The 15602-nt window shown below is 45.7% G+C and overlaps 1 protein-coding gene across 1 annotated transcript in view; it reads right to left on the bottom strand.

Moving 5' to 3' along the window:
- The window catches only part of zfhx4 (zinc finger homeobox 4), a 98973-nt gene that overhangs the window by 18182 nt on the left and 65189 nt on the right, over positions 1 to 15602 (bottom strand). The window contains exon 7 of the mRNA XM_079489826.1: positions 10867 to 11110. Coding sequence (XP_079345952.1) covers positions 10867 to 11110 — 244 coding nt within the window. The remainder of the gene's footprint in view (positions 1 to 10866; positions 11111 to 15602) is intronic.

Here is a 15602-nt window from a genome sequence, read left to right as displayed (position 1 = left end):
CATCTGCGTATTGTATGACCACAGTCTCAGATTAGCGGCTGTTTGAGGCCAGCCAGCGTATTGCTAGGATACGGCTGGCCTTCTCCTCGCAACCCTCCTCCCATCAGCGGATTGTTTGTCTTAATGCTGTGTGACATGCCCCATTGTTTTCTCCATCTGTGGCTAAGAGTCAGCCGACAGAGAGAGAGAGAGAGAGAGAGAGAGAGATGAGGGTGTAGGCTGCGGCGAGGGGCTGGAGAAAACACAAGAGAATGGAGGTGAGTGAAGGGGAAGAGAAAGAAGGGAAAAACAGAAGGAGCGAGGGGACAGAAACGCTAAGGCATGGAGGCAGTGTTGCTACGAGAAGGGATGAGTGGCGTGGAAAAAACAGGAAAATGCAGAGGAAAAGGTCAGTGGGTTTGGGTAACATATGAACGAAAAGCGTTGCCCCGACCCTGCGTTTTTGTGCTCACCCCCCCCCAGCCCCCCCCCCCCCCCCCCCCTCTGCTCTTCACATTCAAGACTTCCTTTTCCAAAATCTTCCATTCAGCCCCCCACCCCACCGCCATCACCCCCCGGCCCCAAAAAAAAAGCAAACCCTTCCAGTTCCATATGGAGGGGTGAGCCTTAAGCTCTTTGTGATGTCATTGACTCGTACGGCCCTCCTTTCACAGAGTGCCAGGCCTCACTGACGCCAGTCCCCCCCACCCCTCCTCTCTCAAAGGGTTAAGTCATATTTAGTATGCGTCCTCAGAGCCCCCATGGCTTTGTATTGTAAATAAGTCTAATGTGGCATTGGTCAGGTATGCTAATTCAGATAATCAGAGCAATTTCTGCAAATTATAACTGTCAGCGTGGTGGGGCACGGAAAAAACATGAGGGAACGATTTAGGAAGCGGGTAATACCCCCCTCCACCAAAGAGCTGCTTCAAGTCAAAGAACAACAATCGGTCCAAAGCCCATACCGCCCCGGCACACCATTTCAAAAATAGTTTATGGTGAACCGAAGCCCTTTGCTTTTTTTTTTTTTTTTTTTTTTTTGCTTTTTTTTTTCCCTAAAGCTCAAGTCAGACTGCGCCTCCCTTTTTTTCTATGTGCACACACAGACCACAAAGTAATTATAATTTGCTTGGATGGAATTATTCAAAAAATGACCACATCTTTTGCTCTCCCCAGCCGTCCAGAATATGGTTTTTGGGGGAAATTTGGGGCTAAATTGCTACTTGCCGAAAATATAATAATACACACTATATGAACGTGTCTTATTTTGATTTGACAAATGATTTAAAATGGAGGGTATTGTCTCCATCTAATTGCACGGCAATAAAAACTATATAGTCCATCAAAATCCTCCCGGGTAAGATCATGTCAATCTCATCAGACTAGGAACATATAATAACATTCCAACTTTTATTACACGGGGAATGAATGCAGAACGTTCCAATAACATCTGTGTCCCGCACCTTTTATGTAAAAGTATAACTTTCTGCTTTCGCAATAAACGGGAGGGAAAAGGTCACAGCCTGATTGGCTAATGGCAAGTAATAAGCTGTGTCTAATCAAATCAATATGTAGGCTTAACCATGATTGGCTGGCTAGACTTGTGCAACCAAACGCCATTGGAGAAACGGAGTGAAGCCAATCGCAGCTGTTAGCTATCGAATGACAACATCCATCCATCCATTGAACAGATTACAACGGCACAAAATGCTCATGAAAGACTAATTAAAGATGGCCCCCATTCACCAAAAAGTCAAACAGTCACTATACTAGGTTGCTATGTTCATTGTGTGTACCATGGTATCCAATAGTTTCAATCTATGTATAGCTTATTATTTCTGATAGAATATTGTTTAGATTGATGCTAGGTTATTGGTTTATAGTGATCCTAGTTTACTGAGGCACCACTATCTCTCTGCATATGATGTATGTGCTTACCTTTATGTGTTTATCTTGCATAAGTCGTTTCTGTACAAGTGCGACTGCTAAATGCCTAAATTGTACGTATACCCAAATGGGTATACACAGGGTACGTTTAGTACACTCTCCGATTCAAATTGACACTGTGCAGTGACTATCTATCTGACTCCAACAAGAGAAAACAAAATGGCCGCCGCTGCATTAGCATAGCATTGGTGACTATAACGCAGCACTGCAACAGGGATGGTTGGTTGGGTGTGTAACACAGAAAGCCTCTCACTCCACGGGCCGGCCGTGGAGCGTTTATGTAATGGCCACAAATTACTGAGACAAACCCTAGAAATAGAATTCTGTCTGGGGAGGAGAGACCATCCTGAAAAAAAAGGAACTGGCAGAATGGCTAAACCACCACCCCACCGCCCAGAGAGAGAGCGAGAGAGAGAGAGACGGAAGGAGGAAAGAAAGACGAGAGCGAGGGATGGAAGAAGAAAAAGCCCTAATGCCTCAAAAGATGCCTCAGTGTCATCACGTTGCAATGCGAAGGCAGAGGCCCTACCACAGCGAAAATGAAATGATCATTTTGGTTGTGCTTGTGCTTATAGACTGCATTGGGTACAGACAAACACACACACACACATGGTTTGGGTTGGTTGGCTAAACTTGGAAACAAGAAATGATAGCACTGTACTGTTTCAAAGCAAGATGGCACACTTGAACTCTTTCCCCATCCGCCGAACCGTTTCTCTCCCGTCTCTTATTTGCGCTTTCTATCAATCACCGACGCACGCACGCACACATTGACATTACTATACTGGTGAGGACATACAGTTTTGTTTTGCCATTTTGAACCCTAATCCTACACCGTTTACCGTTGTCTGTGCTATAGCTTTGGTGTGGACTCTGCCATCCGCTTGATTTAGAATGATTTGTATAAACTATGCGTGCTTGTGTGAATTCACACAAGCTAGTGCTTGTGTGAATGGCCCTTTATACTTGCCCAACAGTGTTGCACACTGCAAATATCTGCTCTATGAGCTCACAACACGTCCCAGCCAGTGTTGCACACTGTAAATATCAGCTCTATAAGCTCACAACACGTCCCAGCCAGTGTTGATTTCGTTGACTAAAACTAAGACGAAAAATGTTCGTCGACTACCTTTTTTCACTGACTAAAATGTTAGGAAGGGACTAGTGGACAAGAGATCCAGTATAAGTCATTTTACACTTGGTTGCATGCTGAAAATAGCAGATCTCAACGCGACCCGTTGAGCTTGTAGATCGGCTATTTTCAGCAAGTGAAAAAAACGTCATTACGACGGCATCAAGGCCCGCCTAAACACATTTTGTTCGACTAAATCAACTGTAGATTTACTCGACTATCTTATGATATTTAGTCGACTAAAACTAAAACATTCCAGGTGACTAAAACTAAGTGAAAACTATTCAAGAGACGAGGACTAAACTTTGCTGACAAAAACAACACTGGTCCCAGCGAGACTATAAAAGTGTCAGTATAAATCTGACAGAACTCCTACCCTAACTTCTAAAAGTCTAACCATAACTTGAATCTTTTCCTTAATTGAAAGCCTAAATGCCCAAATCTATTTTGACTGGAAAACAACCATTTATCTTGTGAGGACGAGGAAAGCTGTCCTCACTATGTTTATTTCTACCATTGTACAATTTTTCGCCCTCACAAGCAGGCGCACGCACACACACACACACACACACACACACACACACACACACACACACGCACACACGCACACGCGCACACACGCACACACACACCAGAGTAAGTAAGTGTCCATTAGGCTCAGTTTTTAGCCTAAAGCTGCTATGGAAATGGTTAGCACTACCACACTAATTTGACCAGGACCAGAAAACTCCCGGAGCCTTATCACTCAGAGAAAACAAAGGGCCTGGACGGACGGACACACACACACACACACACACACACACACACACACACACACACACACACACACGCACACACGATAAAAGTGTTGCTGGTGTGTCTAAGTCAGAAGGGGTCTTTTGTTTAAAAAGGAGAATCAGACAAAGAGAGGGTCCACTCCCTCCCTCTTTAATGCACTGGGGGGGAGGTGGGTGGGTGGGTGGGGGGGGGGGGGGGGGTGTAGAGGGGTGGATGACAGGCCGCGCTCTCAGAAATAATTACCTCCATAAGATCCCATCTCTCCCTCTCTCTCTGCTGCGTCTGGACCGAGAGGGAACCAGCCAACGCATGCATGCGTTGCAGGAGGAAGAGGAGAGGAAGTGGATGGATGGCAAAAAGTAAAGTATGTATGTACGTATGCAGCACAGCCTGGGCTGTTTCTGCATGGACTGACTCACAGTACAGGGAGCTTCACACATGATGGAGCACTGGGCTAATGGACTATACCGCGCGCACACGCACACGCACACACACACTTTCTGTAAAGTGACTTTGTACCTAGGTAAACGAAGTACCTATGCAAGCGCAATATAAATTGTATGTATGTATGTATGTATGTATGTATGTATGTATGTTTGTTTACACTGTTGTACATGCACACAATATAAGACAGACAGACAGACAGACAGACAGACAGACACAGACAGACAGACAGACAGTCAGACAGTCAGACAGTCAGAGGAAGAAGAGACTATGACTAAATGGAAGTGACTGCTAGCATCGCTACAAAGTGAGCGCAGCTCATCAGCTGCGTTTGTTAAGTTATTAAGGCCATGACTCACAAGCTGTCATAGATTTTATTCCCCTCCAATTCTCCTCAGCGCTTCCATTCACGGCATAACTTTATTATGCACGGCGAGCGGAGGGGAGAGCGAGAAAAACAAAAATCTAATATTCTGCTAACAACCCCTTGGACGAACCCTCAAAGCAAAAGCGACAAAATGGCCTCCTCCTCGATCCTCCATGTTGTTGAGAGGGGGATTCATTTACACTCGCCCGTCTGATGCAAACTGGCATTCTTTATCAACTCAATTTCCACCGCAAATGGCTTCCCTGAACAGTAAGCAGAACAACGGGGCCGGTTTACGTCGCTAAGTGAGTGCACAGCGGGGCCTTCCTCGTCTTGAGGATCGTAGGGACAAAGTGTTGAAAGAAAAACACGTTAAGAAGTATTTAGAGCCAGCCTTTTTCGGGGACAACTAAACTAAGCAGAATCTCTTAAGTGTTTGAACGGCTGCCGTGTTACGTGGTCAGATGGGTGGGCTGCGTGCATTTTCAGAAAACGTACATTTTTAAGCAATCAATTGTTTTCCAGCTATAGTATACGTTAGATTAGCAGTATCACAATGACATTCTTTTTCAAGGGTTTAAAGAACACGAACAAGAAAAACAGTGGGCCCCGGACGGGCCCACATGTTGAGAATCGCTGGCTTAAAGACCACGTCGAGAAGTATTTAGAACAACTTTGAACAGTCAAACTTCAGCGATGCGAAGCTCCGCTTTGTTTGGAAGAATTAGGACACGTCACCTCAAACCAATGTTATTCGAGCGAACACACACACACACACACACACACACACACACACACACACACACACACACACACACACACACACACACACACACACACACACACACACACACACACACACACACACACACACACACACACACACACACACACACACACACACACACACACACACACACACACACACACACACACACACACACACACACGTTTACCTAGCCTAAATGATGAGACAACTTGTCCAGGTCCAGGGATTTAAAGACTCTGAGGGAAAACAAAGACTGAGATAGTCCTAAAGAAACATGCACACACACATGCACGCACACACACGCACGCCACATACACACACACACAGTATAAGGGGGCTGCTTGCTTCCATCCCTAGGTCTTTGTTCAAAAAGACCAATACCCTCGTGGCGCGTCCCAGCAATACTGTATCCTTAATTAGGCCATAAAAATCAGCATCAAAATTGTTTAATGAAAGCCATTCACATGTACATAAAGTCCAGAGCATTAGAACCCCCCCTATTCCCAAATGGGCCTATAATTATCTGGCTCCGTGCCAGGTTCCTTGGGCTTTAAGAGAAAGATACCGGTCAGCACTTAAATTAATCTTTTTCATACCATGTCTCTAATGAACAGAAAAGTGCGCGAGTCAGGAATTGTAGCCCCAGAAAACTAACAGTATGTACATACAGTACATACACTACACACTGCACACTACACACAAATATATGGTTGCTGTCGGGGGGGAAAGCAAAACCCATTCCTTTTATTTTATTAGCGTTTTAAAAAATAATTTTTAAATAGGGATTTTTAAATAGCCGATCTACAAGCTCACAACGCACCGCGTCACTACTAGTAGTGTCACTACTTTTGTGCGACACTCTCGCACGATGAAGTAGGGCGTTAACTTATGAGAACGTAAAAAGTCGAACTATGGAGAATGGAGATACAAGGTTCCTTCATCCCAACGAAAATGCACTAGATACACGTGCACCGATTCACGTACTGATTCACACAGATGCCCAGCCATATACACACTTGCGCGTCCACGCGTGTGCAAAAGAGCTGGTCCTTAGGCTGATAATGCTGCCTATACCACAAGAACCTTTTCCGTTGGCACCTCGCAGTGGGATCATCTATCACTGAGAGCCTCCAGCAACCACAGTGTTCTAACTCTACTCTACCGGGCCCCCATAATACCTACTCTAGTGTAATCTAGCACAACTAGTGTCACTACCAGTGGATATTACAACCCTTCTACCTCGCCATGACTGAAGAAAGCCACACAGCCATGTTCTGTGCTGCTGTGGTCTTACAGGGTTAATAAAGCTAACATCCTGGACTGTACCGTTTGTTTTAAAAATAAAAATCTGTATGGTTCTCAAACCACGGCTCCCCCGGGGGTCCTTGAGGGGAGTTCCAGGGGGTCCCCGGGCAAAATGGGCTAGCATCACAATCAGTAGAACCACTTTAACCCATTTTGGGCGGGAACCCCTTTTGGTGTTTTAAGCATTATGTTATACTTTAGCTGTTGAAAAGATCTACAAGCTTGTAGGTCTGCTATTTTTGAAAAATCTTGAAAATGTGGTGCAAATCTTTGAATATATATTCTTTCAGAGCGAACGTTTTTAACTCAAATCTTTGCTTCTAGGGGGGGGGGGGGGGGGGGTCAATGGAATAACATATTTTCAGATGGGGGTCGGCGGCCAATTACATATATTTTTGGGGGTCTACAGATCTACAAGCATGACAAATTTTGAGAACGACTGACATAGAAACATGGGTTTTTCGAGAAAAAAAACCTCAAGGAACCCTAGGGGGTCTGGCGGGGTGCCAGAACCCACGTTGAGAACCACTGATCCTCACAGGGTAAATGTGAGGGTCCAAATGTGGTTCCATGAGTGTGTAGTACTGTGTACACTCTTAGTGAAATGAACAGTCAGCTTTTGACTGCGTGGATATAGTGGCTTTCTTGTGTATAGCCACCGGTACACTATTGCCCCGGTTTATTACATGGACTCCCCCCTCGTTTGATCTCTTGCTGACACCCTCGCTCTCTCCCTCTCCTTCTCTGTGTCTGTGGCTGCCAAACATGTAAGCTATACACAGGGTAACGCCTTTGAATTTATTTTACTGTGTACCTTGTGAAAGAATACCGTTGTTCACTCAAATATTATGTGGAATGGGCAAAAGGGGGCCATCCAAAAAAATAAGAAAAAGGCTTTGCTTCTTTGTGGGCGCCGCCGGCTGTACCAAAAAATCGAGGCCTCGTCGCTGCTAGCTTTAGCTTCCTCGTGGAAATTTACCATGTGTGCATCAAAGCCAAAAGGTATAAAACACAGTGGCCGGCCCGGGCAACAAATACAGTGTGTTTTAAGAGTGGAACATTTGAAATAGGTGCACAGGGGTGAATATTGCTTTTGACAGGTTTAAAACACAGTTGCTGGTCTCAGATGTAAAAAAAAAAGGGAAAAGAAATACATAAAAAAGGGGGGTAAAAACTAAAAAGCTGTGCTTGTGTTCTACACCAGTGGTTCTCAAAGTGGGGTCCAGGGCACCTCAGGGGTCCTTGGTGGAGGTTCCAACTTGTACACTCTCAGAGTTACCGCTATGTGAATTTAAATAATCACACCCGTGTGAAGTGAGGGGCGCTAATATATTAAAGTGCATGTTGATCGGTTGATGTAAAACAAACGGTGCCAACATAAACATTAAACGCCATTAACAATAAAGAGACAATATGACGTAATGAGGCACAGTATGACGCAAATTTCCCCTTCATTGTCAATGGCGTTTACTAAACAAACATTGAACTAAAGACTAAAACATTAAACCTGTATATAGGAGGGGCTAGCGCCCCTCAAAAAGGTTGAGAACCACTGCTCTAAATGGAAACAAAGGACAGGATCACACACAATGGAGGACAGAGAGAAGGAATGGTAGAGAGACAGTCAGATGAGAGAGAGAGAGGGAGAGGAGCGAGAGAGAGAGAGAGAGAGAGAGAGAGAGAGAGAGAGAGAGAGAGAGAGAGAGAGAGAGAGAGAGAGAGAGAGAGAGTGGCCATGTTAAAATGCACAGTAATGATTTATCTAAGCATGCTTTTCTTGCTGCACCCTGAACTTCAGCGAAACTTTGATCCGTGTATAATTAAAACCAAACGCACACCGTACGCACAACTCTCTCCTTTTCTCCAGCATGGGAAGCTCCCTCTGCCGTGTGTGTGTGTGTGTGTGTGTGTGTGTGTGTGTGTGTGTGTGTGTGTGTGTGTGTGTGCGCGTGCATGTGCGCGTGCGGACTTCACATGTGTTTCTCAGTGCCTGGCCCCCATCTGGTTTGGGAGTACCATGTATAAACAGGACACTTTGGGGAGCGCAGATTAATGTTAAAACACACACACACACACACACACACACACACACACACACTCACACACACACACACACACACACACACACACACACACACACAGATGGATGTATGGACTAATGCTATGGCGGAATGCTATTCCAAACGTGTTAGAGTGCCCCCCCGCCCCCACACACCCCCACCACGGCTCTCCTTCGAGGTCAAGCAAAGCAAAAACAAGTTAAGCGTTCATTTTCTCTTGCCGGCAGCATTAACATAAAGATGACTAAATAATGGACCCCGACTCTCCACTCCGTCTTATGGTTTAAATTACAGGCTCGACCCCCCCCCCCCCCCCCTTCTCCCCATACACCCCTGCAAACCTCACCCACCAGCCCCCACTCAGAGAAAAACGATTAATCTTTTTCTTTCTTTTTTTTCGTTCTCGTGTCTTTTTTTTTTTGTCTTTCTGAATGTTTTACAGTTCTGTTTCACTTATTAGCTGCTGGCAGGACGGAGACTCTTAAATGAAAGCCAAATTGCTTTGGTCATGAGAAAGGAAATGAAAGCTCACTCCGGGGAGAAAACCGTGTGTGTGTAGCGTGTGTGTGTGTGTGTGTGTGTGTGTGTGTGTGTGTGTGTGTGTGTGTGTGTGTGTGTGTAGCGAGAGTGTGTGTGTGTGTGTGTGTGTGTGTGTGTGTGTGTGTAGTTTGTATGTGCGTGGAGGCCTTTTCACTAGCGAGATCCTCCCAAGGTAGGGTTTCATAAGCCGGCTGCATGCCTGCCTGGGATGTCCCTCCAGTGGACAGTGCACGCGCACTGTGTGTGTGTGTAGCGAGCATGTGTGTGTGTGTGTGTGTGTGTGTGTGTGTGTGTGTGTGTGTGTGTGTGTGTGTCAGATATAAGCACAGCAGCCTAATAGGAACAGTATGCTCATTTTGGGGAGATTAGGGGGAATGGACGGGACTGTGTCGGTAGACGTGATCTGGATACGAACAGGAGAGACAGACAGACAGACAGACAGACAGACAGACAGACAGACAGACAGACAGACAGACAGACAGACAGACAGACAGACAGACAGACTTCAAACTAAAAACGTCCCACCAGCACTGAATCCATATACCTTCAGCAAACATCAACCAAACTCGACAGGAGCTCACAACCAAACAGAAACCAAACAGAAACTAATTAAGTCAGGTCACAGATTTATACTTAAATTTGCGGGCCAGTATTGTGTACCAAAAATAGCCAATCTACGACCACGTGTTGTAGAGATTGACCATATTCGCCTTGTGCAACACAGCACTCAAGAATAAATCAGGTCTAACCCTCGCTAACCTGGCAAAAGGCACAGCAGGGTGTACTCAGAGTTCTACATAAACTGGGACTCCCTTATTTGCGGAGGCTGGGAGTCGATGGACACCGCCGCTACTACTAGTAGGGTGCGGTTATGGGAAAAAACGCTCTCGCCAGAACGTGATTTACTATTCTGTGCCTTATCGGGTCGCAACTCAAACGGCCCTGATTCGGCTAAGCGATCTTCGCAACGTTCGACACAGCATTCTTTCAGAGCGAACGTTTTGAACTCAAATCTTTGCTTCTGGGGGGTCCCTGGAACAACATATTTTCAGACGGGGGGTCCGCAGCCATTTATACAGATAATTCTGTGGGTCCTTGACATAAAAAAGGTCGAGCACAGCTGCCATAGAAACATAAGCTTTTCTGAAAACTTTTAGGATTTAGATGACATTTTCTTAGAATCGGCCTCAGTCCTAAATGGGTTGAAGACCTTTTAAGCCTCGGACGAAGCCAACTCGGATCGTGACAAATCATGACAACAAACACAATTTGGGCCGAACAAATAATTAGAAAAATGAAAAACATGTAAAAGGTTTTGTACCCTGCCCTTTTTTTTCTTCTTTCGAATTATTTGTTTGGCGTTTGAAGGACCCGGAAGAACGCTCTACTTCCACATGTTGTCGATGCATGTTCACATCGATGTTCACATCGATGTTTACTCGCGCGACTGCAGTTCCAGCTTTGGCCAGTAGAGTGGGGGACGGCTTCAACGTTGGCCAGCCGCTCTGTGGGTGTATACTGCGTTTAGTGCGTGCGTGTCACTGACCTTGAGCGGAGGAGGCTGGACAGTCCTTGACGTGGAAGAGCTCGTGGAGGCTGAGGCCGTCGTCGTCGCCCCCTCCCAGGCCCTGCTGGTGGAGCTGCAGCTTCCGCAGGCCCTCGTTCTGCTGGTGGCGGGCGGAGCGCGCGTGCTGCACCAGGTTCAGACGGGCCTTGGTGGAGTAGTCGCACAGCGCGCAGTAGTACACGCACGCCTCCGGACTGCACGCGCCCTCCTGCTTCTGGAGGTACTGTGGTGGTGGACAGACCGGGGAGGAGAGAGAGAGGAAGAGGTTTTTTAGAGGAGGAGTTCTTTTTTTTTAAGCGGGTTACGCTAATTTACAATTAGCCCTTCGCTAAGCCCCACCCACTCCACTCTGAGATGGCAAGCTGTCCTTGTATGTTAAATGACGGTATTTCTCCATAAATAATCGATCATTTCAGTAGCAAGACTTGCAACCAGGCCTGCAGTAGCCTACTGCAACCAGGCCTGCAGTAGCCTACTGCAACCAGGCCTGCAGTAGGCACTGGACAGAATGTGCATGTGACATTATTTAAAAAAAACTAAAAATACGAGGAAATGTTACAGGGAGAAACGGTATGCAACTCAATCAACTTACGACGACCATCCGACAGGTGTTTACATGTAATGCGCGGTAAGACTACGGTGATTAGTATTCTTGCCATCACCTGGGTGGGTCAGTCGTGTAACTTTCCCGACATTAAGCTGCGTTATGTGTTCAACAAAGGCTTGCCATCCTTAGCGGCGGCTGCTAAACTATTTGGACAATCGCTTTTGGGGTGGGGTTTAGCGAAGGGCAAATGTAGCCATTTAGCAGACGCTCTTGTCCAGAGTGACTTGGCATAAGCAAGCATGGGATGCAGAGAGACAGTGCTGTAGTGCCTCAGTAAACTAGGATAACAGGTCACTCTACACAGCACACCATCAACAACAATCTGTAGATTGAAATTGGACACCAGGCAAACAATGAACCTAGCATCTGTCTGAAGAACATTCTACCTACAGGTAAATCAAATGGTCAGACTGAATTTAAATACCTGCATTTCTTTTGTGGGTGCGTTTGATAATATCACAATTGAACCATAAACAATGGATGACGACCACGTTAACGATGGCGTCCCTACGTTGGGCACATTTTCCAAAGTATACAATGGCTTAATATAAGGTGTTGAGAAAATGTTTGTTTTGTTTTTTGAGAAAACAGAGAAAACAGACTTACATCAAAAGTAATAATAATATAACTGCAAAACGGCTAGACAGAATGCTGTAATGTGTGGAGTATGGCCACAGAATGCCCCATTCTGAACTGTGTTAAAGGCAAACACATAATAGACGATGTATTCATTAAAATACATAACACTTTCCTTTGTGTAGTTAATTCTTTTCAATTCACAGCACTTCCTGTTATTTCCAACAGGCAAGCGCACACACACACACACACACACACACACACACACACACACACACACACACACACACGCACACACACACGCACACAGAGAGAGAGAGAAAGCCAAAGGAGGGTGGTGTGCAGTGTTTTTTCTTTATTTTTTTGTCTTTAGCGTGCAAGTTGTGCGGCTTGCATTCACGGCAGCGAGCTGCAGGGGGTCCACATTCAACGGGCTGTCAGTTGCGAGCCTTAATTTCCAGTTACCTCTTTTTAAATGGCATTGCAGCCATGCAAAGCCACCCCCTACCTCTAAGCCACGCCCGCAGCGAGTGTGCACACACACACACACAGACACATGCACCTTTGTATCATTATACTTGTGAGGACACAAACATTTTAGGTATTGACAATAGCAGAACATAGCAGATAAATGCGTGAGCTTGTAGATCGGCAATTTTTCGGTGTGCGACATTGCCGCACAACTAAGTATACAATAAACAAAACTCTAACCCCAACCGCTAAGCATTACCTCTAAATTCATAATTGTAAGCCCCTGAAGCCTCTAAAAATGCTTTTAACCATAAATCTTCAGGAAAACAAGTCCCAACAACATCTATTTCTCAAATTCTACTATACTTGAGGGGACATTTGGCACTCACAATAGCAGCGCACGCACACACAAGCGCACACACACACACACACACACACACACACACACCACCACCACCACCCCCCACACGACCAGTCAAGCCGAGCATATCAAGTGTGGCTCTGTTGTTGCTCCTGGGCTAATGAACAATGCACAGAAACAAAGGAACAGACCACGCTCTCAGTATCTGATCTATGGAGGGACAGATAGACAGAGAGAGAGAGAGAGAGAAATACTTTTATTATTTATTTTCTCAGCGAACCGAACGGACACGAAATGTTAGTGCGCCGCTAGCATTTCTACTTGGCTTATTTTGCGGTGAGAGAAAAAGCGAGAGAGAGAAAGAGAGAGAGAGAGAAAGAAAGAAGAGAGACAGAGAAAAAATGTGGGGGGTAAAGGGGGGGGGGGGTGGCAGAGTAGGCCAGCTAGCTGCAGGTGTGCGAGACCAAAAGATCCCAGAGATACACCCCCAACCCCCCCCCCCCCACCACCACCCCCACCTCGCCTTTGACAAACAGGGATTAGCAACATAGCTACAGCCACCGACCAACACGTCTTTTCTCCCTACTCTGTCGCTTCTCTTTCCGTCTTTTTTCGTTCTTTTGTAGAGGGGGGGGGGGGGGGGGGGGGGGGGGGCCTTACGAGGTCCTCTTTTTTTTTTTCTTCTTTTTTTCTCACAAGACGGCGGGACGTCCCCCTCCTCACAGTGAGCGGCCCTTTCAGTGGTCTTAAGTTTTAATTAAGTCGGACTTGTCACAAGAAAGCTCCCCCAAGTCCCCAGCTCTGGGCCATTAATTACAGCTATCTTTGTTTCTCCGTGAAAGGAGGCCTCCCTCCTTCGCTCTCCCTTCTTGCTTTCTTCCCCTCCTCCTCCTCCCCTCCTTTGCAGATGAACAACCCAGTTGCCAGGATAGGGGGAAAAACCCTCCTCCCTTAACAAACCACATATACACACACACACACACACACACACGCACACGCACGCACATGCACGCACGCACGCACGCACGCAGACCTCAATGTCTCAGGAACAACCCTACCAATATCAATGACACCTTGAACCTTTTTTTTTATAAATAACTTCTATTGGTTCAAATAATCTCACATATTGTCATCGTAACAGTATACCTGACTTTTAATGATGAGCAAGAACGCAATTCATTGTTCATTTGCACCTCTGCAATTCAACAGCACCTCTATCCTCAGCACGTATAGTGACGTCACGCCCTAGTACTGTACGTGTGAATAGTTTGAGAGAAAATCGGTAAGACGCGCGAGTGTTGTGAAAATGTATGTTTGTTTGTTTGTTTATGTCGGATTCATTTCAGACATATAACCATTTAAAACCTCAACACTTAGTAGACTTGAGCTTTGGCTCTGTATACTTGGTATGCCCTTTTTCCGCCTCTACAAAAAAAAAACCTTCACTGAAAATGTCAAATCAACAAGCTCACAACATGTTGCAGAGCAATGCATTCGGAGCTTGTAGATGTTCCATTCCCCCCAGAATAGGGATGACAGGGTTCAGGTGGATAATATAGAAAAAAGGAAGAAAGAAAATAATAAATAATAATAATCACGCATAACCGCATAAAAGAAAATCACAAACTTGAACAAAAAGCGTATTGACCTTGTGTGTGTGCCATCTTCTCAGAGTCACTATATGGATCCCACTATAATATTCTCGTGTCTGAAGACTATGATTCACCCAGTCAAGAGTCTGAATACTCCGCTTTATTCCCCTCTTTAAAGTGAGTGAAAATTGAAAAGGAGGCCCTATAAGTGAATGCTAAAACTAATAAGACAAACCTCTTCCGCAGACAACCTTCAATGCGACATTAGCCCGCCCGTCACTGTCTCGAAATGCTCGTTGGCAGCCCGACAAAAGCCTCCTGTTCTCTCTCTCTCTCTCTCAAGGTGAACATGCTCATTTTCTCATGATAAGAGAAGTGAATCATACACCTTGTCAGAACAAGCAGTTATTGAAATCCGACTCAATAGCTCTCTGGTGCAGTCTGTCCAGCAGAATCATCCAATTAGGAATGTGGTGGGCTATAGCAAACACAATAATACCACATAGGGAAGGGAAAAAAAAAACATGCGGGCTCACATTCGCACAACCAAACTCCAAGTTCCACTATATAAAAAACTGAAAAATAAAAACTGTAAGCAGCGCAGGCTTATAAAAAGAAATGCTCCACGCCCTTACACTGTATATCCCAGCCTCGCTTCTTCCTTTTTTTCCCCTTTTTAAGTTACTAGACTTTGGCTGAGAGGGGGAGGCTGAATGATATGCTTGGGGTTAAACTGAGCTGCCAGATAGGTTTAGGTCTAATATTAATTCTCTACCCCATCAGCACATTCCGGGAGGTTTGTTTAAGACCAAAACTAGAGGGGCCGGCTCTTTGACTGTCGCTCTCTGGCACTCTGCAGGGCCCGAAATATGCAGGCGGGCCAGGGCTGGAGATCACAAGCCAGAGCATCCATGATTTATGAACCTTTAAAAGGAGCACTTTGACTCCTGCCAGGCGTGGGCTGTGTAATGCATATTCAAACACACAAATGCACTGTTTCCTTCCCGCTCTCGGGTTGGCAATGTGTGCACAGAGTGCGTGAGGGTGTGCGTGTGCGTGTCGGTGTGTGTGAGAGATAGAGAAAGAGAGAGAGACTGAGAAATGTGTA

Source organism: Electrona antarctica (assembly GCF_951216825.1).
Source record: "Electrona antarctica genome assembly, chromosome: 20".
Lineage (NCBI taxonomy): Eukaryota > Metazoa > Chordata > Actinopteri > Myctophiformes > Myctophidae > Electrona > Electrona antarctica.
The sequence above is the reverse complement of the archived record's forward strand: the minus strand, read 5'-3'. Positions and strand labels throughout refer to the sequence as shown.